At 53.0% G+C, this 23,585-nt stretch overlaps 11 protein-coding genes across 11 annotated transcripts; 7 read left to right on the top strand and 4 right to left on the bottom strand.

Moving 5' to 3' along the window:
- Window positions 1–245: 245 nt before the first annotated feature.
- N0V89_000764 (uncharacterized protein) lies at window positions 246–1,610 on the bottom strand (the record flags this gene model as incomplete). Its single annotated transcript, XM_056209584.1, has 1 exon — window positions 246–1,610. The coding sequence occupies one exon, from the start codon at window positions 1,608–1,610 to the stop codon at window positions 246–248; it is 1,365 nt and encodes a 454-aa protein (XP_056076406.1).
- Window positions 1,611–2,320: 710 nt separating this feature from the next.
- Window positions 2,321–4,027, top strand: N0V89_000763 (uncharacterized protein; the record flags this gene model as incomplete). Its single annotated transcript, XM_056209583.1, has 1 exon — window positions 2,321–4,027. One exon carries the CDS (start codon window positions 2,321–2,323, stop codon window positions 4,025–4,027), a length of 1,707 nt encoding a protein of 568 aa, XP_056076405.1.
- Window positions 4,028–4,271: 244 nt separating this feature from the next.
- N0V89_000762 (uncharacterized protein) lies at window positions 4,272–6,243 on the bottom strand (the record flags this gene model as incomplete). Its single annotated transcript, XM_056209582.1, has 5 exons — window positions 4,272–4,498; window positions 4,547–4,803; window positions 4,860–5,180; window positions 5,337–5,539; window positions 5,590–6,243. The coding sequence occupies 5 exons, from the start codon at window positions 6,241–6,243 to the stop codon at window positions 4,272–4,274; spliced, it is 1,662 nt and encodes a 553-aa protein (XP_056076404.1).
- A 1,315-nt stretch (window positions 6,244–7,558) lies between these two features.
- On the top strand, window positions 7,559–8,416 carry N0V89_000761 (uncharacterized protein; the record flags this gene model as incomplete). The annotated part of the gene is made up of 1 exon (XM_056209581.1): window positions 7,559–8,416. One exon carries the CDS (start codon window positions 7,559–7,561, stop codon window positions 8,414–8,416), a length of 858 nt encoding a protein of 285 aa, XP_056076403.1.
- A 2,288-nt stretch (window positions 8,417–10,704) lies between these two features.
- On the bottom strand, window positions 10,705–12,994 carry ARG2 (Amino-acid acetyltransferase, mitochondrial; the record flags this gene model as incomplete). The annotated part of the gene is made up of 2 exons (XM_056209580.1): window positions 10,705–12,816; window positions 12,950–12,994. 2 exons carry the CDS (start codon window positions 12,992–12,994, stop codon window positions 10,705–10,707), a joined length of 2,157 nt encoding a protein of 718 aa, XP_056076402.1.
- Window positions 12,995–13,313: 319 nt separating this feature from the next.
- Window positions 13,314–14,415, top strand: N0V89_000759 (uncharacterized protein; the record flags this gene model as incomplete). The annotated part of the gene is made up of 3 exons (XM_056209579.1): window positions 13,314–13,358; window positions 13,402–13,947; window positions 14,083–14,415. The coding sequence occupies 3 exons, from the start codon at window positions 13,314–13,316 to the stop codon at window positions 14,413–14,415; spliced, it is 924 nt and encodes a 307-aa protein (XP_056076401.1).
- A 669-nt stretch (window positions 14,416–15,084) lies between these two features.
- On the top strand, window positions 15,085–15,466 carry N0V89_000758 (uncharacterized protein; the record flags this gene model as incomplete). Its single annotated transcript, XM_056209578.1, has 3 exons — window positions 15,085–15,124; window positions 15,176–15,286; window positions 15,339–15,466. The coding sequence occupies 3 exons, from the start codon at window positions 15,085–15,087 to the stop codon at window positions 15,464–15,466; spliced, it is 279 nt and encodes a 92-aa protein (XP_056076400.1).
- Window positions 15,467–15,504: 38 nt separating this feature from the next.
- On the top strand, window positions 15,505–15,933 carry N0V89_000757 (uncharacterized protein; the record flags this gene model as incomplete). The annotated part of the gene is made up of 2 exons (XM_056209577.1): window positions 15,505–15,681; window positions 15,742–15,933. 2 exons carry the CDS (start codon window positions 15,505–15,507, stop codon window positions 15,931–15,933), a joined length of 369 nt encoding a protein of 122 aa, XP_056076399.1.
- A 600-nt stretch (window positions 15,934–16,533) lies between these two features.
- Window positions 16,534–16,899, bottom strand: N0V89_000756 (uncharacterized protein; the record flags this gene model as incomplete). Its single annotated transcript, XM_056209576.1, has 2 exons — window positions 16,534–16,605; window positions 16,759–16,899. The coding sequence occupies 2 exons, from the start codon at window positions 16,897–16,899 to the stop codon at window positions 16,534–16,536; spliced, it is 213 nt and encodes a 70-aa protein (XP_056076398.1).
- Window positions 16,900–20,272: 3,373 nt separating this feature from the next.
- Window positions 20,273–21,695, top strand: EGL1 (endoglucanase 1; the record flags this gene model as incomplete). The annotated part of the gene is made up of 2 exons (XM_056209575.1): window positions 20,273–20,933; window positions 21,088–21,695. The coding sequence occupies 2 exons, from the start codon at window positions 20,273–20,275 to the stop codon at window positions 21,693–21,695; spliced, it is 1,269 nt and encodes a 422-aa protein (XP_056076397.1).
- Window positions 21,696–22,369: 674 nt separating this feature from the next.
- On the top strand, window positions 22,370–23,388 carry N0V89_000754 (uncharacterized protein; the record flags this gene model as incomplete). The annotated part of the gene is made up of 2 exons (XM_056209574.1): window positions 22,370–23,047; window positions 23,116–23,388. The coding sequence occupies 2 exons, from the start codon at window positions 22,370–22,372 to the stop codon at window positions 23,386–23,388; spliced, it is 951 nt and encodes a 316-aa protein (XP_056076396.1).
- Window positions 23,389–23,585: the final 197 nt, after the last annotated feature.

The raw sequence follows: 23,585 nt of genomic DNA, 5'->3' as shown, positions 1-23,585 counted from the left end.
TGTCGGTATAAATATATGCAGCAACGAAAGTGCTCTGTCTGAATGCGTGCGCGAGCGCGCACGACATCCATTATCCTGATACTCTTCCAAATCACACACCTGTGTGTGATAGAGCGTTCCACACCTTAAGAATTTTAGGCTCGTCTGTTGGTTCAAGCTCGCTTGGCTAGAGCAATGTCCATAATGTTGCGAGAATTGTGCTCGAACGCGTCGCCGCCGAGCTTCACGACGACTTCCTTTCCTGCTCAGACCTTTTCGACCAACTTCTTCGCCATTTTAAACCTCGCCAACAACACGAACAAAGACGAAGCGGTGGCCACTCCGCCAGCGTAGAAGATGGCAGGTCGATACACTTCGATGCCCACGCCCTGGCCGCCCTGCTGTTTACCGCCTGCAGCCTGTAGAAGATAACCCGCAATGGGCGATCCCATCAAATAGCCCCCACTCCATCCAGCGACAGCCATAGACATTGCCACGGCAGCGCGACCTGGACCAAACATGCTCGCAACAACCGTCGGTAAAGTTGTGAAGAATGAGCCGTTCGCTGCACCATTGAGAGCGGCAAAGACAGCAAGTGGGCCAATTGAATTGGAGACTGGCCATATAGCCAACATGCTCGCTCCATTAACTACACTCGTTATAAGGAACATGTTGACGGGCCCAATCTTATCGCACAAGGGCCCTGCGGCGAACCTCCCCAGGGCATTGCAACCGTTGAATGCGGCAACCAGGCCGGCACCAGTGCTCGGGCTTAAATTGATGCTCTGGGCAAACAACGGTAGGAAGTAGGGTGGGACGAAAAGTGAGAACGATCCAATCGCGCCCGCAATAAAAACTGTCATAAATGGAACAGATCGAAACATTGAGAAGTCGACCAATGGAACACGGCGCAATCGGACACGATCTTTTTGCATCCATGCCGCTGGAAGGCCGGTCGCAAGGGTAACGAGGCCTTGAATTCGGAACGTCCATGCGATGCCCACGCGACGGTACAATGCTTCGATTGCAATAGCGAGGACACAACCACCGATACCACCACCCAGCTTGACGATGCCATTTGCGAGCCCCAGGTGTCCGGAGAAGTACTGCACTGGCAAGCCATTTGACACTGTATATACCATGCTCATCCCCAGACCTGCGAGGATGCCCATCGTTCCGAAGAGCGCCCCAACTTCTCCGGTACAGAAACCGCTACTGATGAGGCTTGCACCCATCAAACAAACGCCGGCTATTGAAGTGCGTCGACTCCCGGCCCAGCGCATGAACTGAACCACAAAGATTCCAAGGAAAGCGCTGAGTGCAAGGCCTAATGAGCCAACCCACGAGACTGTAGCCGTTGGGACCGAGCGTAGGGAGGAATCGAGGAGTGCCGCTTGGAGGACCCCCCAACAGTTGATGACCCCGTTGCTCCAGAATGCAGTGACAGAGCAACAGAATATGACGACCCAGCCGTGACCGCCATCAGGGATCGCGGTGGTGATGTTTTCTGCGTCTTCTGGAACTTCATCTGGCGGCTGAATGGTGTCCGTTCGGCGCGCTGTGAGCGAGATCCTGTCTGTACTGGCAAGCTCAGTGAGCTCAATGCGCTCTTCGGTCAACGTGGAGGACATCCTAGGACAAGAAAACTGCGGTTCTGCTAGCCGTTCGATGGAGACGCATCCTTTGCGTTTTGTAGATTGTCGGAAGGATGCACCAAGCGTTTGCGCGGGTTAGCGCGCGCCCTTTGATCAAGCAATAATCGCGCGGAGGGCTAAAGATGCCGGAATCTAGTAGCTGCACAGCAACTGTGGAACTCGCTCTGAACATGTTAAAAACCAGGCTCACGTATCTGCAATCACACCTCAAAGCCACTGCCAGTACGATGCGCGGAAGATCGGACGTGAAGCGTGATCCAGTCACGTGCTGCCATCCGGAAGGTCACACGCGTGTATCCACCATGCTTAGACTTCGAAAAGCTATCGTTCTCTCAAGGTAGGTTTGAATATACTCGATGGACGTAAATACTCCATGTCGGGCTGCACACTCAACGCTTTCGACAAGGGTCTTGTATGAAAGTATCATGACATGATATCATGAACTTTTGGCAACTCACAATCCAAGGGTGCATTTTCCCAAATTGTCACCTTCCCAAAAAAAAACATTTCCTCCTATTTCCGAACCAGGTCTCTGATCGGCTAATCTGGCCCAAGTCCCAGTCAGGGATCCTACAACCCCACTTCTCGTGAACATCTCGCATCTGCACGCTCAACATGTAGCTTTCGCCCAGATATCTTGCCTGCAGAGCAAAAGACATATCACGACTGTACTAGAACATTACAAAATGCCACAGTCAACCCTATCACGCCTCCTCGCAGCCAACATCCCATGGACTCTCCACATCGCCGCACTTCTTACATCCATTTGGTTCCTCTCACCGGCATCACGCTCCATCTTTCTCCTGTTCTATGGTCTCACCACATTCCTCTTCGATACCGAGTGCCTCTTGGCCGCGCTCCAAAACGCAGACGAACCTCCCCTGATCCCGCACCTCTACCTACCCTATGTAGGTCATGTCATCGGCATGTTCTGGCATGGTGCCTCCTACTTCGCCCGTGTCAACGCGTCAACCCAATACCCCATGTACACCCTGCTCACACTGACCGGCCGTACCATCGTGGTGATCGATCCCGCCCTCGCAGGCACAATTCAGAAAGCCAGCAAGAATACTAGTTTCTACGGAATGATCCTGGAAGTCACGAAACGGCTGGTTGATCTAGACGAGCCGACGATGGAAATCATTCGGTGGAACATCAGCGGCGAACATGGACCGCACGAAGGGCTGATGCATGAGGCGGGAAGCATGGTGGCGAGGGAGTTGAGTCCGGGGCCGAGCCTGAACGAGATGAGTGCGGTGCAGCTGCAGCAATTTTCGATGCTGCTGAACGCGTTCGTTCCGGGCTCAACGGGCGTGGAGATTTCACTCATGGACTTTGTGAAGCGGATATTCACTGTCGGAAACGCGTTCACCATCTACGGACCACAGAATCCCTTTGCTTTGAACCCGTCTTTAGTGCAAGACTTCTGGACATGGGAACAAGGAATGATAGCTGTAATGGCCGATATCTTCCCCTCTCTCACCGCGAGGAAACCATATCTCGCACGTAAAGCCATCAACGCCGCGCTTGAAGAGTTTGTAGCCAAAGAACACTATCGCAACGCATCGCCCATGATCCAAAAGCGCGTCCAGATAAATCTCAAGCACGGGTTGACGACGAAGATGGCTGGGCACGCTGAGCTCATCCTGCTCTTCGGCGTCACTGGTAACGTTGTGCCGACAACTTTCTGGGTGCTCGCGAACATATTCTCCCGCCCGGAGCTTCTGGCGAGGATCCGCGAAGAAACGAGCCAAGCAGTGCTGTGCATGCGCAGCGCACCGGTTGGTCCAAGAGAGAAAGTAATAAACGTAGCGCAATTGAAGACGAAATGTCCGTTGTTGGTATCCACGTACCGCGAGACAATACGCTCGATTGCGAACCTATCTTCTGTCCGCCTTGTTATGCATACGCACACCGTCTCAGCGCCCGGTCACCGTCCCTATCTTTTGCGCCAAGGGGGCATAGTACAGATTGCCTCTGGAGTCATCCATGCACTAGATTCGGTTTGGGGTTCTGATGCCAACAAATTCAATCCCTCACGCTTTATGTCTGCCACGACCACTAACGAGCAATTCTCGGCATCTTCGTCCGCAACCGAAATAACCGCGACTGCGCTTCCCAAGGGCGTGTCGAGTGCAGCGTACCGAGGCTTTGGTGGAGGCAGCGTGATCTGTCCAGGTCGACATTTTGCGCAGAACGAAATTCTAGGGTTCGTGGCTCTCTGCGTGCATATGTTGGACATCGTGGATGTGAAGACGGGTGGTTCGTTTGCGTTGCCAGTAAAAGACGATGGGAGGATTCCACTGAGCGTTATGAAGCCGGCGAGGGAGCCGCAGGTGCTGATCAAGCGTAGGGAGGGAGAGGAGTCCGCTGCATGGAGCCTAGAACTCTAATATGAGAACAAGGATTCAATCCAGCATGTAGCCCGCTCCAACATGTTCATACGCCAACCTTTTGGCGTAAAGGTGCGATCGCTGGTGTGCTAATAGTTTCGCCTGTTAGCGTCCTTAACGTCAATTCTGCGATGGGATGGACAAAAAGTTTATTGTGCAGCTACTAATTGGTATCATTAAGTACGCTCGTAAAGATCATCTCACACGCGACGCGAAATCTGACATCACCCAACCCTGTGGGTATTTATAATTTGTTCTCAGTATGACTGATGACGCTCGCTCTCCGAGCTTCCAAAACGGTCTCGGCTTGCGTAGGTGGTCCCTGGTAGTTCTTCTTTCCCCACACGAAGTACCACGCAGTGGAGATAGCGATGAAACCTGCGAAGACGACGCTGGCGTAATTCATGGTCGTGAGAGTAATGGGAAGGAAGGTGGGCATGCAGAATAATGGGATGACCAAGAGGGACCAAACTGGAAAACCTGTTAGCAAAGGACTTGCCAGCGGAAAATTTTTCTTACGGATAGAGACCCAGTTACAGAAAGTTCCTAGGGCACCGAGGTGGAAGCTGCCTTCCTTGACCTGCTTGCGTCCGTTCGCGACCGATGCCACAACCGGTACAGCGTAGCTCAGGGTCAAGGTGATTACACCGACTCCGGAGAAAGCGTTGAAGGCAGCGGTTGAACCAAAGTAGATGAGCCCAAGCAAGAGTTGAACGACCATACTGAGCATCATGGCATTTAGCGGAACATCAAGCTTTGGGTTGACCTTGTTCCACCTAACACAGGCGTTAGTAATGTCCCTGAAATCCAGATGAATAAAACATTTACTTACCATTGGAATCCGGGGATAGCACCATCACGAGCAAAGGCCCATGTGCACCTCGAAGCAGCTGTCGTGCATCCGATGCCGCAGATGAGGCCAAGCACGAGAAGGGGGATGAAGAGGGCGAAAGAACCACCGGCAGAGCCAATGGCGGATTTGATGATAGTAGGCACGGGTTGGCCAGAAGCAAGTGCAGCGAGCATCGCTTGGTCGGGGAATACAAAGAGGAGCGGGACGAGGAAGATAATGCCCATAATCGTGTTAAAGACGATGGTGCCGACCATGGCCTTCGGTACCTGCGTTGCCGGCTTTTGTACCTCCTCGCACATCCTATGACGAGTCAGCATCATGTACTTTGAGGGAATTCATCTGACCGATGTGATGAAGTTGCAAGGGCAAGGTTGCAAGGGACTTTGTCGCATGGGAAATAGGTATGTTGCTGCTTTGGAAATAGGCCGAAAGTGTCGCTTTGGCGGGGAGTCTCACGAAATAATCATTCCCGTCGATGAAGTCGCATAGGCAGCGTGGAGAAGTCCTACGAAGAAAGACCAGCCTGCTGGCCATCCGCTGTTGCTTGTGTCAAATTCCCCAAAGACGTAGCTAGCATTGCGACGTCCTTCTTTTGCGATGGCCAGAATGCACACAATAATGGCAATCACACCAGCAAATGTCCAGTAGATGGCAAATGTCTAAGATCAGAGGTTAGAGGCGCAAATCACGGTGTAGGGGATATTCTCACATCTAACAATGGCAGCCAGCGGTTGCCGAGGGCAGAGGTAAGGTTGCACAGGATTGTGATGCCGAAGAAGATTAGGTAGAGTTGGTAGGCCTCGCCGGGGAAGATGCCTACACCCGGCTCGGATTCGAATACGTTGAGGCAGGCGGCGAGGAACGAAGCTGTTCCGAAGTTGACGGCAAGGGTGATGGTGATATTACCAACAACGAAGGCCCAGCCGCAGACCCAGGATATGATCTTCCTGTACTGGGGTGGTGAGAGCATGAAAGACTGGTAGTAAACACCTCCGGCGGTGGGATAGACGCTGGTAATTTCGCCCAGAGAGGCTGCGACGCAAAGAATGATGAGCGAGACCAGGACCCAGCCCCAGATGATATCGACGGGCCCTCCATTGACGACGGGGTAGTACAGGGTGGTGGTGAGACCGTAGGGAACCGAGGCCATGACGAACGACATGAAGGCGACCTGGAAGGTTGACCTGCTGCGCACGAGTTCGCTCTTGTAGCCCATGGCTTCGAGAAGCTCATCGGCTGCGACGACGCCTCCGTCTTCCGAGTGCCCTTCTCGCTTCCCATCTTTAGTACCCAGGTTGCGTCGGTGGACGTCGTTTTCGGCGGCGAAAGCGTCCGATTGGGTCCCGTAGGCCTGATGGGCCATGCTGGAGAGAGGTATGAAGGAGCGTGAGAGGGGTGAGAGAGGATCGACGCGGGAGGAAAAGTGCAGTCAGGGTGGACACGCGACGGCTTTCATAGCTGCAGGTGAAGGGTAGCATGGGCACGGGCGGCGCGCTACCAGGACTAGGCAGGTCGAAGCAGCAAGACGGCTAGCCGAGAGCGTCGGTGGGCGGCGGCATCCTGGCACGGCGCGATGCGATGACGCGCTAGCTGTGGTGTTGCGCGGTTGGCCCTGGGTAGCCTGCACCAGTGGGCGATGCTGGTGCGCCAGAACGAGTTGGTGCGACCGTGGCTGCCGGAGTAGGGCTGAAAATTCAGATTGTGCGCCACGCCGGCGCCGCGCCCATGAATGGAGCGTCCGGGTTCCAGCGGGTCGTGGGCGACGTCGACGGCCTCTTGTCGGCGTTGCGGCATATCTGAAATGACGTGCCGCGGTTGTTGCTCTAGAACGCGACGCGGTGGAGGTGGTTTGGCGCAGGGCGGGAGAGGAAGAGCAGAAGCTTCATTGGCAGCGGGCCTGTGGGCCTCTCTGGGGGGCGGCGCGCTCCCGAACCCACGTCGAGGAAGTTGCGACCGTTGCTGGAAAAAATTGCCATCCGCAGCGCGCTTTCCTCGCGTTATCAGATTGCGGGGACGCATTTCCATCTCGAGCCCGTTCCTCCCGCAGCAATCCATCCGCTTCCTTCCTGATCGCCAGGCTCCCTAGGACGTTGCCCATGTGCGGCCGAGATGCAGCCGTCATTACCACCGTCTCCTTGGGGCTCGGTGCCCATTTTTCGTCGCCCACCATGACGCCGCAAGCCGAGATTATGGCGCCGCTTGACCCATATCTAGCCACGCCCGATACCCGATGGCTGCTACTCCTGACTTGACACATACGAGATAGCGTGCGGGCCTGGTTCACAAGGGACAAAACATCTGCAACCATGCCCCTTACGTTCCAGAAGCGTGCAGACCTCATGGCCTGACTGCCCGTCAAAGTCGATTCTTATGCCGTTCGCCTGGGACTGTACACGGTCAAGCTTGGGTAACATGGCGTCTGCATGCAGTGTGAAGGCGCCCATGTCAGTAGAACGATGTGAACAATGTGTTATATGCTTCACACCAACAATTGATCCACAATGGAGACCTCACCAACTTTCATCACACAGTCAGTTACCGGTCGAATTGCCCGCCCTTAATTCGACGTTGCAATGCACTGATGTCAGGATGACGTTTGGTCGTGGAAGGAAGCGACGACGTTGTACATTGAAGACGGCCGTCCTTTCCATCTCAACTCCCTGTCTCAACCCTCTGCAATGAGTTCAACTCAAGAATCCAGCGAATCGAAGAACATCATCGTGTCCGGCGGTGCACGAGGCATCGGACGGGCTCTGGTCCGCTACTTCCTCGAAGCCGGTCATCGCGTCTTCGTCTTCGACATTCAGGAAGACGAACTCCAGTACGCCGTTACGAAGCATCTAGAGAAACATTACAAGAACGGAAACGTCGGCTATGCAGTCTGTAATCTCCGCCATGTCGACGATATCCGATCGAAAGTCGACCAGGCCGCCAAGTTTTTTGATGGGAAAATCGATGTACTGGTGAACAATGGAGGCATCGCATCCCCATACTGGAAGGACGACAAAACCATGGAAGCCAAAGAGACCTACGACCAATGGGTAGCTTACATGGAGACTAACCTCACAGCGCCCTTCGCCATGTCGCAGGCCTGCATCCCATTCATGAAGCACCGAGAATCAGACTCAGACAACTCTCAAGGCGCACACAAGCACATAGCAGGTCCATGTATACTTCACGTCGGTTCGTTCCGTGCCCATCAGAGCGATCCGAATCAGGAAGGCTATGCCGCAAGCAAAGCTGGACAGCTCGGTCTCATGCAGGCCATGTCGATCAGTCTCGGTCCCCTGGGGATAAGAACGAATCTTGTAGCACCAGGCAGGATCAAGGTTGGACATGAAAGCAAGGAAGGAGACGAGAAGGGCGATACCTGGGAGGGCCAAAACACCGAGAAAGATATCGATGATCATCCTACGAACAGAGCGGGAAGGCCGAAGGATATTGCTGACGCGTGCTTGTACTTGATCAACGCAGGCTTCGTCAATGGGGTAGACATCACTGTGGACGGAGGAGCTTTGAGAAAGAAGAGTGGCTGAAGCGGGCATATGCAGTATCTCTTACGAGTCATGGTTGCATACTTTACGAACACCCAGAAATGCACATATCGCGCACGCGAGCTCATCGTCTTCCGCCTAACCATCCGCGTTCCAATACGGATAGCAATACCCCGTTGGTCTTACCGGACAAGTCTTTTCACTATCCTTCTGCAGCGGCGGATCGTAAGCCTTGCACACAAACCTATCATGACACATCGTATAACCCGCACAATACTCATAGTCTGGATCAAAGCACCCTCCACCCCAAGATGGGTTTCCAAACATCTTCTGACAAGGAAACTCTTTGCCCTTAAAAATCACCTTGCCAGCCGCCACGCCAATCTTGTAAGCCGCTGCCTCGGCGGGGATCTGCACGTAAAGAAAACCGCGAGGGTTCGGCTTGTCGGCCCAAAAGAAGGCGCTGGTGTCGTGGCCTTCGTAGCGTTGGTAGGGTGTTGCGGATTGTGGCATGTTATATTGCCATTGCTGGGGCGTATGGGGACTGTACAGGCCGATATGGGACCAGGTGCGTGTGGCGTTGTTGATGGTGTTTGGGTCTTTGGAGGGGTCGACGAGGTTGCTACATTGAACGAGGTGGAATTCGAGGTCGAAGTTGGCTGGGACGGTGTCGTTTGGTTGGGCGGCTGTGCGTGCGAGCAGAGCGCTGCTCAGGACGATGCTGGGCACCCGCATCGCGAATTTCTTTGAAGAAGTCGATTGAAGAGAGCCTTGTACTACATTAGCTCTTCTCATAGATTATAGGCATTTAAACAAGTCGACGTTCTCGTGCGAGTAGGAGAGGTACGTAGTTCAAGCGTGCATTCTGCCTCAAAAGAATCTTTTGCAGCGTAACGTTAATATCGAGCATGCGATGTCCTATTGGAAAGCATCTAGCCCTCTGCAAAGTACCTGCACGTCATGCCCGAGGTGCTTCATTGAGCGTGGCTATTGGTATCGTGAACATTGCCACTACTGGGGCAAGACAATGTGCTGCGCTGTGCCTTCCGAGTGCGTGCTCCGTAGATGAACCGACTGAGCATAGCAGAGACGTTCCGCCCCGGGCGCGTGCACGAAGCAGCGCTGATTCTCGTGTTACTTCGTGGGTGCAAAAGGTTGTTTGACAGAGCAGAATCTTGCAAACAAATGCTCCAGCAGAGTTAATATGCTATGCACGTTAGCGTAATCCGACAATAACCCGCCCGCGTGTGAACATGGTCAGGGTATTGTCGTACCACTTCTCCCGGCTCAGCCCCGCGAAGGAATCGATGGGGTGACAATCTTCGCGACGTCTCCCCACCAAACGCCTGCTTCCCCAAGCGCGACCGTCATATCACACGACTCCCGCACCGTAACAGTCCGAACCTGAGAGCGTGTTCCTGTTTTCAGCCTATCTGAAAGCCAATCACACCCGCGCAAAAGGGTTCGCTCACACCATGCGGCCTCCTCCAGTGAGATTTGCCCAATGTCCAGCAGCGCGCCTGACGTGATGCGCGCTGCGGCTGCGCTTGGTATCGGACGCCTCCGCGAAGGAGATGCGCGACGAGTCGTAGCGAGATGATAGCGAGATGAGTATTTAGAGCGCAAGGCCTGTTTGGTGTTGAAAACATCGCACAGCACCTTCGCACCGCATTCAGCATTCAAAGCACTCCACTACAACCAAATCGAGTCTATCACATTCACCCTACGCTTTCCATCTCCACAACTCTACCTTGCCACACTTGGCTACCATCTTCTCGGTACCTACCCACAGAACACACATCAATATGCCTGTCGCACCAAAGTCCTTCGTTGGCGCTCTCGCCACCTTCATCGGTGAGGTCTCCTGCTTCATCAAACTATGAAGTACGCTCTAACATCAGGATAGTCGGCTCCTTCACATACACCGCCTACGTCGCACGATATGAAGGCAACCAAATCGACGCCGCTCGAACCCGCTGGCAAGAGCAGATGAGGAGAGGCAATGCAGCAATGTCCGGAGGTGCGTCGCTGCTAGAGCCGACAAAGTAACCACCCGGAGCATGAGAGTAAGGCAGCGTTCAGCATCAAACATGGAAAATGGGCGTTTATGGAGTATGCATGAGATATCCCAGCGTGACTGAGATACCCGGTAGGACTTTTTGATAATCTGTTTTGGATTTGCGGCTTTTGCCTAGTTCGAATTGAAACATATACTCATCCATGCCTTGATTTGCCAACTTCGTATTGCAGGGACCCGAGAAGCAGATTCCACCTTTCTGCTGTGGCGTGTGCTGTGCTCCGTACATCCTCTCCGCGGTGTGTGCCGACTCCTAATCAGGCTTCTTTGCGTCCGCCCAGCTCGGCACGACCCCCGAGCAAACATCGACATATGCATCCCACCTCGTCATGTCCTTCTTCTTTGCGTTCACTGCCTTAGCAGCTTCTTCCACCACGCCCTCCGTCGTCCAGAACATAGTCCAATACCCATCGGGTAGATCCCACATGCCCACCGCCCTTTCAAAATACCACTTGTTCACCGGATTCGTCGTTCTACTTCGCCAACAGACACCTTGCGGGAATGCCGTTCGTGTTAAGGCGCCCCAAACGATGTCTGCGACGCCGCCAGAACCTTGAGACTTTGTCAAGACGGCGAATTTGTCGAGGTAGGGGACCCAAAGTGGTGAATCTGGAGGTGGAGGGGTGGATGATAGTGGATTTGGCGCCTCCCAAGTGCAGATCGCGCCACCCTCATAGTCACCGGCGATAATGACACCTGCGATGCGGCCGCGGATGCGATCGAGGTAGTCTCGTGCGTCAAGTTTGCGGCCGAAAGAGTCTTCTATCAGCTCCACCAGTTTTGGAAAATTTATACGTGGATCCTTTTCGAGCTCGATGCTAGGGTTCGAGGGAGAAGGTGGTTGCCAGGGTGAAACGCGCGGATCAGGGAGTATGGTCACGGGAATACCCTTCTTGAGAAACGTTGCCGGGTTAGGATCCGCTGATGCCAAAGGACGGGTCACGAGCGGGTCTGGCAGCGACGAGGACGTCATGGGCTTGTCTGTAAGGAGGTTGTGGATTAGCGGATTCTTGGATCTTCGTGTTCGTACGCCCGCAGAGGAACTTTTTCGGAGTGCTGCTTGGGAGGATATTGCGGCCTCGGCCGGAGTGATGATGATTGCGGAGGACGAGGGTGGTAGAAATCGAAGAGCCCGGTGCACTACATCGAGATTCTTAACGTGGCGAGACGATGGTGGATCGACAGAAATCTGCTTTTGTCCGGCACCGGGCATCGGTGCGACCTCCGACTCTACCAACGTCGAAAGAGGGTTACTGCTGCCAAATGATGATACTGATGGGTTTCCAGTTGGTTCTGCACTTTGGGGAGGACGTTCTAGCTCCTCTCGCACATCGCGGTACTCTGCCTCGAGATTGATAAAGACATGTGCACCGTCAGCTCGATGTTCCGCCGGTATGCCTCCCAGGGGCTCCAGAAGGATGATGCGGTCCAGCACAGGTTTCCTAGAAAGTTCTTCCTCTCTTTCCTTGAGAGCGCTGTCCGAATTTCCCGATCCCTCTGAGTCGGCTCGTGGAGTAAGTCCTACAAACTCGCGCGTCAGAGCAAGCAGCACGTCGTCAGGATCGACCCGGATCTTTCTAAGCTCTGATGTGTAGGCAAAAGGCGGAATCACTGGGATGATGCCATCCTCAATCGGGGGGAAGAGTAGGTGGTTATTCTTCACCTCAACGGCCCCGTAGCCTTGCAGCCCTGCACCAGCCCTGCTCGCATCCTTGTCGGTGTAGGATAGCGCATGGCCAACCTCGAAAGCACCAGGATCATTGAAGTCTTCCAACGCGTCCACAACACGTGTCGTCTGTTCCCGTACCGTGCTCTCCCATATTGGATTCACATCAAGGCTGGCCGGCCCGTCGTCCCCTTCACAATCCACCACAACAGCAATATTCAATCCCAGCTTCGCCATCTGACTCAGCGTCAGGGCGATGCCTCCAAGTGTCTCATCATCCAATGCTTGAGGCTGCCGGAGCTTGACCAATGCCAAATGCAGCGGCTCTAGATCTCTATCATGGAGCAATTTGTCTGGCAATTCTTCTCGCGTGAAGACAGGGTTGTTCTGAATCGCCTTGGTAGGCTCGTACAAGTTGCCCAGGTTGACACCCGTCCGACCTAGCCTCCATTCATCATGATGTGCTTTCCGTTCCGCCTCAGTCGTGGCCCGGGGTACTTCAGCTTTCGCTGGCTTCGGCGTCGGCGTCGGCTGCCACTGATCGAAGTGCTTGAGGAAGTTCCGCGCATCGCGTTTACCGGGTGACTCTTTGAGCAAGCGGGTCAGTTGATCGCGTTCGGCGCGCTGTCGTTCTTTCGCAACGCTCTTTCTGCCATTGCGGCCCGTCTCGATGTGGTTTCGCGTGGTTGTGGAAAAAGGCTGGACGAGACGTGTCCCGCAACAGGCACATATGTTATTGGGAGGAAGAAGTGCCTATCCGAAGAGCTGGTCAGACGTGTAACAGGCAGCGGAGCTTGTGCATGTGTGAACTCAAGCCGGACATGCGACTCACCCTCTTCCAGAGCGAGCCCCTCGTCTGGGCTCTGCATCTGAACATTCTTCATGCTCGAGGCTAGCTGATAGACCGCCGGGAGGAGACGGCACTCGTACAACAATCGCAGAAGAATGACTGTTCAAAGGGCGCGTGTGCTGGCTGCCAAAATTCGGCCCGCTGCCCGCTAATCGATAAACGCCTCGCAGCTTTAGCCGATATCGGCCTGACTGGGTTTAGTCTGTTGTACGAGAGATGACATGGGCTTGGCTGTGGGATGACGCAACATGGCCGCGGTAAGCATATTGCTTTCGTCTTGGGGTCTCGAAAGCTGCAGACACGAAGAACGGTAATCCATTTACAGCCAGAAACAATACCACTCATCATGGCACCGCAGCTCGCATGGATCGGCCTGGGCAACATGGGGAGGGTACGAATAGCCGGGCTCTCGTAGCTAACACTGACCGCATCAGGGCATGTGCAAGAACCTCGTCGAGAAGGGAAACCTCGATAAACCTCTCATACTCTACAATCGGACCAAGAAGCGGTCTGATGATCTTGCCGCAAGTCTTGGATCGGACAAGACGAAGGTCGTTGAGACAATCAACGATGTAGTCAAGAGCGCGGACATTATCTTCATGTGCTTAGGAGATGACGCGGCTGTCGACGCGGCCGTCAATGTTCTCCTTCAAGAAGATGTGAAGGGCAAAGTTGTTGTCGATGCTTCGACTGTGCATCCGGATACCACCAATGCTCTTGAGAAACGCTTAACAACGAAAGGTGCAGAGTTTGTTGGCATGCCAGTCTTTGGGGCTCCTGCAATGGCCGACTCAGGTAATCTCATCTGCGTGCTCGCTGGCGCAGGAAGCTCTGTCGCCAAAGTGAAACCTTTCACCAAAGGCGTTATGGGACGTGCCGATATCGACTACTCGGACCAACCCGCCGGAAATGCTACCCTCCTCAAAGTCGTCGGCAACACCTTCATCCTCAACATGAACGAGGTCCTCTCCGAGGGCCACGTAAGCAAACCATAGGGTACTAAGTGGATGTGTCATTCTGGCAGAAGAACAATTTCTTTCTCGCTAGACTGAGACATACAGAAGGTATTCGTCCACCCTGGCTTAACTCACACTGACTTTGTACCCGCGTGTTAGGTACTCGCCGAGAAGAGCGGACTTGGCACACAGAATCTCCACGCCTGGATTGAAACCATGTTTCCGGGACCTTATACTGCGTATTCAACTCGCATGTTGGCAGGCGACTACTACAAGAGAGATGAGCCGCTCTTCCACGTCGACCTTGCGCGCAAAGACGCGAGACACGCGCTAGATCTGGCAGAGAGAGCCGGAGCGAGTGTGCCGGCGTTGAAGGTTGGGGATGCGCACCTCGCTAAGGTGAAGGAGCATCTTGGTGACAAGGGGGACATTCCTAGTATATACGGCGCCGTCAGGCAAGAGAGTGGGCTGAAATTTGAGAATAAAGATTGATGAAGATTCGAGGTATCTAATACATGTTCATGACAGGAGCCAGTAACATTGCTTCGCTCTCTCTCGGATCAGCCATACCAGCGATGGCCTCCGTGCTGCTTCTTCGCCCGTATGTCGTACATGTCTCTGTGAAATCTCGCGTCGTTCACGCGCGCCCGGACATATTGAATGGACCATCTTTCGCGCCGTTGAGACAATGGCAAAGTCTAAGCTGCGTATTTCGAGTTCCGCCTAAGCACATTGCGTCCCACCCCTGTTCTAGCCTTAGGCTCCCGACTCGCGGCGCCAGGCCCGTTCCAACCGCAACTGTTGGGCATGTCAACAGTCTTGTAGGGACCTTCTGTCTAGCACACATATGCTCTATTTAGGCTTCGTGGCTTACATCTCTTTCTCGACGACGCGGTGCGCAAGCAGCTTTGCACAGTGTACCTATGGTAGCTTGTCTCCAAGTTAGACCGTGTAGCACCGATAGCTATTTCACGCTGCGCTGATTGTTCCGACTCTGTTCTTGCCGTGTCAAGCTGTCCATCTCGACAAACAATTTGCCATTTTGAAAACGGTCTTGGCAGTTTCCGCGGCGACCGTCTATCTTAGGCCTGCCTAGTCTACCGTTCTGATCTCCCGTGCTCACTTTGGCTTGCATTCGCGAACAATCCACCGGGACGCAACATGACGAAGAAGAAGCCCCAACCTCGCTCCGGCTCAGCCAGTACGTTGACTTGCTTCTGGAAGCGGAACTAAGCCTGCTGACCCTCTGTAGCTGTGCCGATAGTTAACAAGGAAGAGCGCATAGTCAACACAGAGATCTTGCCCTCAGGCGGACTCGCGTTACCGCAAGATGTAGCACAGGGTTCAGCCACCACCACGCCAGGTAAGTCGAGGGTCTGCATACTCCATGCAAACCATACGCTTATGAAGACCAGGCGCAGCGACGCCAGCATCTGAAACGTTGAGCAGAGGCGATTACTTCGCACAATTCGAGGGCTTTACGTCGCAAATGGATGCCGGCTTTCTTAACCAGTTCAACAAGCTCGCCATCCACGAGCAGTAGGTCAATATCCGCACTCTTTCCTCAACTCATCTTACCGAATGTTCCTTTTTAGCTGGTCGACGCGAGAGAAGGCACGCCGCCGCAATGAAGCCGTCGAGACCGAGTTCGATCACTACTTCGGTACGGACTATCACGATGTTGCTAAATGGCAGGAACTCTGCGGTTTGGTGGGCCTCGAGGTTCACGATTTGTCATCCATCACAAAGTGTAAGAAGGTGCGTTTGCGACCATCTCGCGGAGGGTGACATGACCAACTGAAGTCTGACAGTATGTAGGCACTAGGCTCACGCAAGGTCATGATCAACCTTGTCAACCTGGTCGACCACCTCAAGAATGGTACGCCGCTCAAGAAGTTCAATAACTTCTGGAATTTTCAGCGATACACGTTGAAGCAAGGCCGGTGTATGGATCGGACGCTCGCGAAGAAGAACGCTTTTGTGAACGTGTTGCTGAGACATGTTGCATAGCTTGTCGATGTGTTTGTGAAGCGCCAGGGAGTCCCTTCTTTTATTAATGTGACGATCGTTTAGGCCGTCACATAGGATTGGCGTAGGGCGTCCTGTCATGAAAGTACAATATATCGAGGCGAACCATGACAACGTCTGCAGATATCACTATTAGGCACTTTCTCGCTGAGACGTTCAAGTAGTTTGAGCATATAGCTTGGACTTCCTGCGTGCATGCATTCCAGTGGCATAATCGTAATTGTGGAGATGAGAATATTATACAATAGCATACCGTACGGAAGAACTGAACTTCCAACGATGCTGTAGACGTGATTCAGAAATAACCAACCACAGTGGCCGAAGAGAAATTCGAACATCTTAACAGGCAATCATATCCAAGCTCTTGCGACAATAACAAGAAGGACGAATAGACCCCCGTACTAAAACTTAATTATATGCTAAGGTAATTCAGGGTATAGTGAGTCCCTAAAATCTAAGACTGGTAGTTTACCGCTAATATTCACATTGATGGGAGAGTACGAATTTACTTTCCGGCCATTGTGAACAATAACTCCATGTCAAATGCGCCAACGGCCCTCGCTCCTCTAAAAATGTATTCTTTCACTCGATATTCTTTCCAACAAAGACGGCCTTGCGAAATTCGAGATCTTCAGGGGTACGGCCGGTGGTGATCTGGGCCTATCGATGTTCGAAGAGTTTGCACTACGACATTGATACCGATATTCCTCTTGAAAACATTTCCTCCAGTGCTTGCACCAAGGCTCGCCGCCTTTGACCTTTTGATTCATGAGCAGTTGGCACTCGCTTGATAAAAATGAGACTTACCCATCCCAAGAATTCCACTGCTAGTCGAGTGAACTCCGCCTTGGGCGCCGCATCCGTATTCAGGGTGAAGTCACTGTCTGTGCCTAGCTGTGCGATGTACGTCAATTGCTGCTGCCGTATCTTCGGGTCCAGAGTAGCCATCGACGACTGATGAAATGCGAGGTTTAATAACATGAAATGTAAAAGACTGCACTGTGTGCAGGATCAGTATTGCTGAAGTGAAAGCCAAAGGTTGCGGCGGCGAGCCACCCCATGTGTTGTGCAACATCATCGGCGAACGGCTCCTGCCAATCATCCTTGTCGAAGTAATCATCTACCGTTCAGAGGGATTTTGGTGGTAGTGCCTCTAGCTCTGCCCGCTCTGAGCCTCAACAACCGCTTTCTGTTTTCCAGGTACCGACGGGACGGTCCGAGGGGGTGGCAACACCGGATGCGTCCATCTGCCCTTCGCCGTGAAATCCTTGCCCATCACGGCCTTGAGCCCAACCATCTTTATGTTTGAGCCGCCTAGAAAGTAACAAGTAAGTGAGTGGAAGCACAACGGACGGACATAATGGCTGTAAATGATTTGGATCAGCGAAATGTTGTATCTTGTATGCGCCACTGTTCAGGAACATGGATGCGAGCGATGGGATTCTAAAGTATGGCCACGGTAGCCCCATGCATGGGGAAAGATGGTGCCACCGGCGATGAACGGCAGCGATGCGTTCAATTCTTGGGAGGTTCCGACTGTAGTCCCCATTCCGGCAGTCATAGTATGTATGTCGCGATAGGGATTTTATCAGGACCATGGGATTGAGTGTGATGCATTGTAAAAGGCTTCGCAAGCGTTCTGGTAGCGGCTCGATCGAGCTGGCTTGAAGGCGGAGATTTCACGGAAGAGTGGAGTAGAATTCATAGGGAGGCACTTGAGAACGCATGGTGACGTTGATGGCTTATGTGAAGTAGTGAGTGAATAGAATACTTGCGGAAAAAACGAGCGGCAGCGCTTGTGAGGTAGGTGGATACTTGGTCTTGAGAGCCGGCATAGATGGTATCCTCGGATGTAGGACAGTGTTGACGTGCGGACGCGCCGAGGTCGTTTTTTCAACTCCCTGTTAGAGCCCGCTGCATTCGAACGGTCCGGTGTAATGATGTGCATCCACCAGGTGCTTCGTCCGACCGGTAAAACCAGATCTTCGGAACCTGACACGTGCGCAGTGTTTGTTTGCCGCGGACCTAACATTCACCTGCTTCTGTTGGAAACATAGCACGTACTGTATAACGATACAAAACTTGAGGTAATTAACCAGAGCAGTTGTCGCCTGTTGCCATGTCGAGAAGGAACGGCCTTGGCACGCGCGTGTGATGCATGCTCCATTGTCCGAAGAATTGAGTGGATGGCTTTAACGAAAGATCGAGTTCGAGTCCATATTTTGTCTCAGAATGAAAACCACTCATTCATCGCAGGGTGGTAGAATTCGAGACGACTGAGTGTCTGTGGAGTCGTCCCTGGCGCAGTTGAGCGCAGAAATTAGGCTTACCTCATTCGCACGATGTCGAAGAATAATGCCGACCCTCTGGTTCAAGTATGGCGTGTCTGGTTGTCGTTAAGTACCTATGGTACTGTAAGGAAAGAGAAGGCCTGCTGGAATGGACTCTTTGCGAGCTTGACTCCTCCTAGTACATGTTCATAGATATCTCGGCTACTCAGTATCGCATTCTGTCGCTATCTTCAAACTATGCCACAAGGAAAACAGGGAAAATAAATTAAGCATGCTATTCCATAAGGACTCCGATGTTTCTAGGGTTAGGTGAAGACAGGTATTGTGGGGGATGAAAGAAAAGAACGGCCTCTTGACGTTGTTGGCTATGACACGGTTTAGCGTTGACTTCGAGGACGAAGAGGTGACAAAGTACCTAGGAAACACTTCGTAGCACGTGAGATGAATGCGGCCCCGGGGGAACGTTCCATGCGTCTTGGGCAGGCTAGGATGTGTGATCGAGATGTGGCTGGGCAGCGGTTACCAAGGAGGCGCAGCCAACCTTCCGACAACGGTCTTTCGATGCAGGCCAACTGCTTTGGTGATTGGTCTTCATGCAGCCATGACAAGACACTGATGCAGCGTCCCACCTTGGGCTGCACGTCGCCACGAAGGAAAACTTGCTGCCTGCGGCTTCTGTGGGCAGTCACTTGCCTTTACCTGCGCATCGCAGTTGCCACACAGAGCTCTTCGCAATGTACCTTCGAAACAGCCATATATTTGCTACGACGCTGCTCATTGCTATCTCTCCTACCATAGCTTTTCAGCCATGCACTCAATTTTCGCCGGAGCCCGTCTCAGTCCAGCAACTCCCAGCCTATTTCCTACCGCAGCACAGTCTGGACATTACCACACTCCTCGACATCGAAGCAATCCGCCAAACACTTGTTCTGTACCCATACATCATAGATGGTCGTGACTTCCCCTCTTTGTCCCGCGTCTTCACCGCAGACGCCATCGCAAATTATTCCGTGCCTATCGGTGTCGTGAACGGATTGTCAGGAATCGCATCTACACTTGAAGCGGCTCTAGCATCGTTTCCCGGAACCCAACATCTCCTCGGGCCGCAGAGTGTGCGAATCTGTGACAGCAAGACTGCCATCAGCGTGGCATATTACAGAGCTGTTCACTTTCTTCCCCAGAACGGAACAGTTGGGCCAGGAGATGTTGTGACAGGGAACGCCGTGCTGTATGCTTACGGCCAATATCAAGATTCGTGGGAGAAGCGCGATGGACTGTGGAAGATCAGGTATAGGAATCTAGTGTACATGGTAGGTGATGCATGGAACCCGATTTCGTAACGATAAGCTCACTTCGAGTAGGGGCCGCTCGTCACAGGTATCAACTAGGAGTCGAAAGCGCGATATCCCGCTTATCAATATAGATGTATGGCGCTCACACGCAACGTACAGATTCTGCCTGAACTTTAATAACAGGATTGAAGAGGCATCAAAATTGCGAAAGTCTTGGTACAGATCATGTGAATCCGGTATCTCGGAACGCGGGCCGACGCTGTCAAGCTTTGTGACACTAGACGGAAGCTTCAACACAACCCTACTTGTCCAAAACAAGCTCCCACGGCGCGAAGCCGCAATAGCATAGTCACTAAATGCCGCGAAATCTGGCTGTGCGGGCCAGAATGACTTACGGGCCATAAGTGATATTGCAATCTAAATGGACACTACAATTTAGGGTAACGTAGCGAGCTTGCCCACGGAAGATCTACTACCGTACGACTCGCTTGATGTAGTTGAGCCTCGACGCGGAACTACACTGGATCCCATTCGCGGACTCGACAATGACATGGATCCGTAGACCAGGTAACAGCTGTCCGTCGGCTCGACGGCCAGCAATTTCACAATGTAAACCTAGGATCGTGGTACTTCTCGCGTCAATAGATATAAGGGAATGGCCCAGTAGATATTCGAAAGTAGAGTCGACTACTACCTTTCAGATCTGCAGAGCGATCGACTAGATATCTCGACCTCATAATGGCACTGAAACTCTCCAGCATGCTTGCTGTGGCTTTGGCCGGATGCCGGCTTGCCACGGCGCAAAACCCCGACGACACCGCAGAGGTTCACCCGAAACTCACCACCTACAAGTGCACGAAGGCAGGAGGGTGCATCGCACAGGATACATCGGTTGTTATTGATTGGAACTACCACTGGTTCCATACAGCTGACTGGTTATCCTGTACAACATCGGATGGGAAAGTTAACTCGACGCTCTGCCCAGATGAAGCCACCTGTGCCAAGAATTGCTTCGTGCAGGGCGACACAAATTACACTGGGAATGGTGTCACCACTTCTGGAGACACTCTTACCATGTACCAGTACACAGAGCAGAGCGACGGCACGTACCAGAACGCTTCTCCGCGTCTATACCTCCTAGCCTCTGACGGCAACTATGAGATGCTTCAGTTGAACGGAAAGGAATTGACATTCACTGTTGATCTCTCGCAGCTGCCCTGTGGTGAGAACGGTGCGTTGTATCTTGGCGAAATGGACAAGACCGGAGGCCGCAGCGAGTACAACCAAGGCGGTGCCAACTATGGAGGCGGCTACTGCGATGCGCAGTGCCCAGTACAGAACTGGAAGAACGGAACTCTCAACACGAGTGGTGCTAGCTACTGTTGTAATGAGATGGACAGTGAGTTGTCTTCGTCACATCTCTCTGACGACTGCTGACGGTAGCTCTCTCACAGTCTTGGAGGCCAACTCAGAGGCTATTGCATTCACGCCTCACCCATGCAGCAGTACTGATTGTGATCGAAACGGTTGCGGCTTCAACCCTTACTCACAAGGGTACAAGTCGTACTACGGTCCAGGCGGTACTGTCGACACCACTAAGCCGTTCACAATCGTTACCCAATTCAACACCAACGATGGCACCGCCACAGGCATTCTGACGTCAATCACTAGGAAGTACTTGCAGAACGGTGTATTGGTCGCTAGTGCTAATTCTGGTGGTGACACTCTGACTACGGAGATGTGCAATTCTTTGGACAGCACTGCTGCTGCGTTTGGCAGCTTGGCAACTTCGGGTCAAGCCCTTGCTCGCGGAATGGTTCTCACCTTTGCCATCTGGAACGACGCTACAGGCTACATGAACTGGCTTGACAGCGGCAACAACGGTCCCTGCGACGCTACAGAAGGCAATCCAACACTCATCGTCCAAAACAACCCTACCACACACGTCGTCTTTAGCAACATCCGCTGGGGAGACATCAATTCCACATTCTCCAGCGGCGGTGGCTCTGGCACGACTACCATGTCGACGGCTGGAACCATACTCACTACTTCAAAGGCATCAACGGCTAGTGCTGGTCCTAAGACGACGACGACAACTACGAAGGTCACTACCACTTCATCCGCTGCGACGCCTGCGCAGACGCACTTTGGCCGTGAGTAGCAGTTCTCGATAGCAACTTCTTCTTAACAACTGATTGTATACGCTAATGCGTCTCAGAATGCGGCGGAACTGGATGGACTGGACCTACAACTTGCGTTAGCCCGTATACGTGCAAAAAGTCGAACGACTAGTAAGTTCACTTCAAGTAGCAGCTCGATTCGCAATGGTTGCTAACGGCGTCGTAGCTACTCCCAATGTCTATGAGATCGGTTCAGATGTTTCATGGCTCAATGCAGGCGCGAGGGGATGGATTCAAGCGTTTCTGTACCAAACTTCATTATTGCGATAGTACGCACAATACGGAATGTCACTAGAGCGTGCGCTTTATTTTATGCTCGGCAAAGCTTTGCCAGAACCTTGACGGTGACATTTTAAGAAGGCATACCGCGCCACGGGGCCCACACGGAACACGGCTGCCGTAAAAGCCGAGTAGTCTGTGTAAGAAAATTGAACGGGTGGATACACAGTAGCTACCATAGTATACAGGTTGCTATGTCATTAGGCCGCCCCGTTGCTGCCTAGCACTAACTGTTTGGGGGTGGCACGGCGTGGTGCACCGCCGTGTCCTAGAGGGGCTGCCATCTCCACCAACATCTTCATGTTTCCAACATTCTCTTCTTACATCCTGTCGCTGCAAATTTCGCAGCTTGCAACCCACAATGCCCTCATCAATAATGTGGACAACTGTCCTCGAAACAACAGCAATCTACACGGCCGCTAATGTCCTCACGCACCATGCTAGCAAGAACCTATTGTGGGACGTGTTTGAAAACCCCGGGATGATGAATTTCACCGCAGCCTTTGTGAATTCTACGATCCCGGTGAATGCCCTTAACTATACCGGAGAGGGTGCATTCGGCAATGAAGTCACCGACCGACTGAGGTTCGAGAAAGACCGTACGAAAAAAAGCAACGGAACAAGCGGACTGCCCTTCAGAGTTACTATCACCAACGGTACAGCCCTAAATGAGACCATCTCGGCGGCGAAGGAACAGAAAGAGCCGTTTTATACGAAGGAATTGCCACTCGGTGTTTTTGCACATTTTGTCATGTGCACGCTGCAGTACGTATGGCTCATATGGCTGGAGCGTGTTCTGCCTGCGCGGTCGCGACGACGCGACGTCATCGTCAAAGAAAAAGGCGAGATGAGTGAAGACCGCGAAGAGGAGGTGGTGAAGAAGTGGATAGCGCAGGGACGTGTACGCCGCGCTTCGCTCAACTGGTGTAATACTTTGTTGAAGTGGGTGCTGAGCCTGACGGTTGGGCGCGTGTGGTGGTTCGCGGTGTTGCATATCGTCCGCCGCTCTCTGAGACTGGAGTCGCCAAGGAAAATTCGGGAGGACATGCTGGGGGTAAGCACTGCCTGCCTGTGTCTGACACTCGCACTCGCTCGTATGGGAAGGCTGAACAAGACTTGTAGGTCGTCGCAATGAGCTTCGCGGGATCCTTCATCTCCATCACTCCGTTGGCCGAGCTCATCGCCTTCGTCGCCATACCCGCGTATAAGCAAACCGTGTTCGTGGCTGGTGCGGATTTGGCATTTCACATCTTCTTTGTGACGGTGGTAAGAAAGTTGGCTAGTTGGGCGGTGCAGACCGAGTTCGCGCAGGGGCTCATGCAGAATGTGACAAAGAGTGTGGTCGACGGTAGGAACGAGGCAGAGAGATACGCAAAGTTCAAGAACGAGCTGTGAGGCATGGCCATCAGTGCAAATGTGCTGGAGGATGGTGTGGGGGTGCGCCGAAACGGAGGGTCACACGGCGTCGAGGGAGCAGGTGGCGTGCATTCGTCGGCCACGGCAACCATAGGATCCAATCGGAAGCTGCATGACGCTGTGAAGGTTGGATAAGGAAGCGTCAGTGTGTCGGGGCTTCTTGGGAGTCGTGATCG

This window comes from Didymosphaeria variabile, assembly GCF_027946475.1.
Source record: "Didymosphaeria variabile strain IMI 356815 chromosome Unknown scaffold_1, whole genome shotgun sequence".
NCBI lineage: Eukaryota > Fungi > Ascomycota > Dothideomycetes > Pleosporales > Didymosphaeriaceae > Didymosphaeria > Didymosphaeria variabile.
The sequence above is the reverse complement of the archived record's forward strand: the minus strand, read 5'-3'. Positions and strand labels throughout refer to the sequence as shown.